This window comes from Limulus polyphemus, unplaced genomic scaffold, assembly GCF_000517525.1.
Source record: "Limulus polyphemus unplaced genomic scaffold, Limulus_polyphemus-2.1.2 Scaffold948, whole genome shotgun sequence".
Taxonomy (NCBI): Eukaryota; Metazoa; Arthropoda; class Merostomata; order Xiphosura; family Limulidae; genus Limulus; species Limulus polyphemus.
This window is the reverse complement of record NW_013666558.1, coordinates 293,834-299,051: the sequence shown is the minus strand read 5'-3', so window position 1 is coordinate 299,051 and position 5,218 is coordinate 293,834. Positions and strand designations below refer to the sequence as shown.

Sequence of the window (5,218 nt, the reverse complement as noted above, 5' to 3'; positions counted from 1 at the left end):
CACTACATTGACAGCGTCAGAAACGGAGAAACGATACACTTATTGTTTCACTACATTGACAGCGTCAGAAACGGAGAAACGATACACGTATTGTTTCACTAGATTGACAGCGTCAGAAACGGAGAAACGATACACGTATTGTTTCACTACATTGACAGCGTCAGGGACGAAGAAACGATACACGTATTGTTTCACTACATTGACAATGTCAGGGACGGAGAAACGATACACGTATTGTTTCACTACATTGACAGCGTCAGGGACGGAGAAACGATACACGTATTGTTTCACTACATTGACAATGTCAGGGACGGAGAAACGATACACGTATTGTTTCACTACATTGACAAATTAAACAATTACTTAAAAAGGCACGACTTTTGTAGTGAAACAATACATGTATCGTTTCTCCGTCCCTGACGCTGTCAATGTAGTGAAACAATACGTGTATCGTTTCTCCGTCCCTGACATTGTCAATGTAGTGAAACAATACGTGTATCGTTTCTCCGTCCCTGACATTGTTAATCTAGTGAAACAATACGTGTATCGTTTCTCCGTCCCTGACATTGTCAATGTAGTGAAACAATACGTGTATCGTTTCTCCGTCCCTGACGCTTAATATACGACGCAATATTAATTAGGTTTTACATGAGAGTATTATGTTAAAAACATTTATTCTATTCTTGAAAAAAAATATGGGGAATACGTTCCCCCGCGTCCCTCGTGAAAATTACGCCTAAACATGATGTCCTTTATAACGCTTTATAATGCAATATTGTAAATCAAAATTTGCTTGATTTGGTTATGTCTTGTAAAAATGACCTTGAACTCTATCTTTCCTGCAGGTCAAATACACTGGGTTCAGGGATATGAAAACAGAAGAACGACAGCTAAGATTTATTGAAGGATGCAGAGAAGGTCACACAGAAGTGGTAACAAAGTTTTTATTTTTTTATAACTCGTGTTATTTCGCTAAAATAATATAGGTCGTAGAAATTAACGTCGACGAGGAATACATATCTAGGGTTTTGAGGATATATGAGCGTCCACAGTTACACGCAGTCGGTGGCGTAAGTTTAACTTCAAAAGTGGCGCAAAGTTTCTTTAGTGAGGTTTAGCATGAGAGTATTATTTATTCTTTCCTTGAAAAAAAAAAAAACATGTGGGGAATACGTCCCCCCATGTCCCTTGTGAAAATTACGCCTGTACATGCTGTCCTTTATAACGCTATAAATAAATTAATATACGACGCAATATTAATTTGGTTTTACATGAGAGTATTATGTTAAAAACATTTATTCTATCCTAGAAAAAAAAATATGGGGAATACGTCCCCCCGCGTCCCTCGTGAAAATTACGCCTATATATGCTGTCCTTTATAACGCTATAAATAAAGTAGTCTTTTTTTCGCGAAGAGATCGTGAATCATACGAATAAGTTTTGATAAAATTTCAGGGTGTAATTTTGTTTTCTTACCTCACTTTCTTGCTGCAATTTTCGGAGTAGATCGTCCGATTCGAACCTCGTCTTCTGATCAGCAACAACACGTGGCACCTTCCAAACGCAGTTCGACAGCTGATCGCACATGACCGGGGCTTCGAAGGGAAGCATATTCATCGAGCACTTATCCGTTCGTTTGGACGTCGTGTATATATTCTGCTCCTAGCAGGAACTGACCTACGAAACTTCAGTCAACGTCAAGTGCGCTGTCATTGGTTGAAATGGATAGCGATCTTGGTTGCTCAGCGAACCCAAACTTGGGAAGGGGCTGGTTTCTAGATTGATCAAGAGTGACGTCTTCTATGTATGCGTGTGTGCTCGTGTGTTATATAACAATATTAAGTACAAATTTAAATCAGATTTGGATTAGCAGTATTATATTACAATGATATATATATATATAACTTAAATTAACGAGTCCTCCTACCAAGTTCGAGGGATTTTAAAGCAAAGTATTTCATTCAAAAAAACTTTTAAAAAAATAGTGTATTTTTCATAGAATAATACACGAACAGTAACCATTTCTCCAATTCTGATAAGGCCGTAGAGACAATACCAGTTCCTCGTAAGTCCGTACGATCGAATGGTGTTTTCATTATAAGGTAAGGGGTGAAGTTCAGAACGACAATCTCTCCCGCGCACGGTTTATCATCACGAGCTGGAAAAGTTTTTCCAGGAACACGAACTTTTACTTCGACTGATAATCAGTGGCGTAACAGCTAAAAACTGAAGCTGTCCGCGTTTTCTGTTATCTTTAGGGGGTGCCGGTATTGGGTTAATCGAGGCTTACGTATACTTAATAAACACGATGAGATGTTAGGAATAACCTGAAACACAAATAACCTGAAATCTAACCAACTGCGCGGGTGAAAACTGACTAGTGCGTAAACTCAATCCGTTAATTTATATATATATATTTATCTGATGTTGGATTGATTGTTTAGTTGTCGGGTTAAGCGCTAAGTTGCTCAATGGGCTATCTGTGCTCTGCCCACAGAGGGTTTCGAAACCTAAATTTTAGCGTTATAAGCCCTTAAGAGTTGCCGCTGAGCCACTAGGAGACAGCTAATCAGTAATTAAAAATAAAAAAATAATAATCATTATTTATTGTGACTGATTTTTAACTTTTTAACTACCGGATCACTGGATAGGGTTGAAGGACTTTACTCGATATTCACCGAATGATCTTTAACCTTTTAACTACCAAGTCAGTCTTCAGATGATCTTTAACTTTTGAACTGAGAGAACAATCCTTGGGGAATTTGACTTGTTCTTTTCAAGATGATCTTCAGTCCTAACTGTCAACTCTTTAACTGATAGATGATTTTTTTGTATTTTAACTAACAAATCAGACATTACAGGATGTTACCCGTTACATAACAGATTAACTCTTTAACCGACAGATGATTTTTTTGTATTTTAACTGCCAAATCAGACATTAAAGGATGTTACTCGTTACATAACAGATTAACTTTTTAACTGACAGATGATCTTTTGTATTTTAACTGCCAAATCAGACATTAAAGGATGTTACTTGTTACTTCTCAGATTAACTCTTTAACTGACACATGATTTTTTTGTATTTTAACTAACAAATCCGATATTAAAGGATGATACTTGTTTTTTACCAGATTAACTCTTTTAACTGACAAATGATCTTTTGTATTTTAACTGCCAAATTAGTCATTAGAAAATATTACTTGTTACTTATCAGATTAACTCTTTTAACTGACAATGATCTTTTGTATTTTAACTGCCAAATCAGTCATTAGAAAATATTACTTGTTACTCACCAGATAAATTCTTTTAACTGACAAATGATCTTTTGTATTTTAACTGCCAAATCAGTCATTAGAAAATATTACTTGTTACTCACCAGATAAACTCTTTTAACTGACAAATGATCTTTTGTATTTTAACTGCCAAATCAGTCATTAGAAAATATTACTTGTTACTCACCAGATAAACTCTTTTAACTGACAAACGATCTTTTGTATTTTAACTGCCAAATCAGTCATTAGAAAATATTACTTGTTACTCACCAGATAAACTCTTTAACTGGCGGGTCATTACTTGGAGGATTTTACTAATCAATCTCAATATTTTTAATCTTTTAATTACCATAACAGTCCTTAGATGAGTTTATTCGTTATTCACCAGATAATCTTAAACCTTATAACTTCAAGATAGACAGACACTCGGTTAATTACAAAGTGGTACTTAACTTGTTATAACCATTCTTTGAAAGGTATCACTGGTTAATCGCCAGATGATCTTTAATTTTCTTAATAACCTTTTAAAGTGCTGTATCGGAGGATTATATCGTTAATTGCTAGATGAATTACCAGTTCAATTTTCCGAGGATTTTAACTGTTAAGCTTCAACTGCTATTAAGCCTTTTACTTTGGTTTGGTTTTGGTTGTTGTTAAGCACAAAGTTACACAATGGGCTGTCTATGCTCTGCCCACCACGGGTATCGAAATCCGACTTTTAGCGTCGTAAGCCATCAGACTTACCGCTAAGCCTTTTACTTAACAGTTTTAAGGAAATGTTACTTTCTAGTCACTTTACAATTTTGCTCGCCCGTGGGGTAACATTTATACCAGGGATCAGTTGCCAAGTGCTTCTACTGTTTGATGACGAACGCTCCTCTTTCATGTTCAGGTCAAAATCGTGATTTGAGATGTGTTTTAAATGTACATTTTTGATTAGTTTGAGTCTCGCACTGAGACCTATCTCAAATGGAGCCAGGCTGATGAGGTTTACAACAATATAAGTTGTCTTCAAAATCAGTTCTTCATTATGCATGAATTATATCTTAATGATGACTACCACTCCCCTTCCGATGGGTCAACATTAAGCTAGAGGTTTTACACCGCTAAACGTTTGTGTTCGATCCATGCGGTAGGCGCAGCGCAGATAGCCCATTGTGCAGCTTTGCGTTTAAACAAAACAAAATCTTGAGAAAATATTTCTGTAAAGTCAGTTCCTCATTTATGAATGAATTACTCGCTAAGATGATATTCGGACAGTAGTTTCCTGACTTTCAGAAAAATAAAAATAAAAATAAAATCTGAATGCTCTGAGGTACACATTTTTAGGCAATTTGGACCAGGAAACACAAATAAGTTTTATATTGTTTGTATTTTTTAAAAATAGACATTTTTAACGGTAATTATACCCGGAAATATAAAACATGTATATTTATATATATATAATTTTTTTATTTTAAAATTAGACATTTTTGAAAGGTATTTGAATTGAACTCTAGCTGGCCCCTTTGGGGTTCTAAAACTTGTCAATAAAAACACCTACTGCGTTGCGTTACGAGTATAGGAAAGTGTTGATTTAAGTGTGTAGGACTAAATAGCATAAGATGTTGTGCTTCGTAGTGTCAGCTGTGAACCCCCCCCCCCAGTGGTACAGCGGTATGTCTGCGGACTTACAACGCTAGAAACCGGGTTTCGATACCTGTGGTGGGCAGAGCACAGATAGCCCATTGTTTAGCTTTGTGCATAACTACAAACAATAACCTGTGAAAAAACATTTAGAACAAAAGAAAATACACAATATATTAATCTAGAGTTGGCGGTGAGTGGTTTTAAATAGTTGCCTTCCCCTAATCTATCACTTCAAAATTAGGGACGCTAGTGCAAATAGCCCTCGAGTAACTTTGAGCGAAATTCAACAAATACAACCGTGTTTAATAGTTATATAT

At 35.9% G+C, this 5,218-nt stretch overlaps 1 protein-coding gene across 1 annotated transcript in view; it reads right to left on the bottom strand.

Annotated features, from left to right (window-relative positions):
* LOC106461381 (protein big brother-like) overlaps positions 1-1,611 on the bottom strand; it is a 33,224-nt gene extending 31,613 nt beyond the window's left edge. The window contains exon 1 of the mRNA XM_022388328.1: positions 1,477-1,611. Within this exon, the coding sequence (XP_022244036.1) occupies positions 1,477-1,611 (135 nt within the window). The remainder of the gene's footprint in view (positions 1-1,476) is intronic.
* Between the last annotated feature and the right edge of the window lie 3,607 nt (positions 1,612-5,218).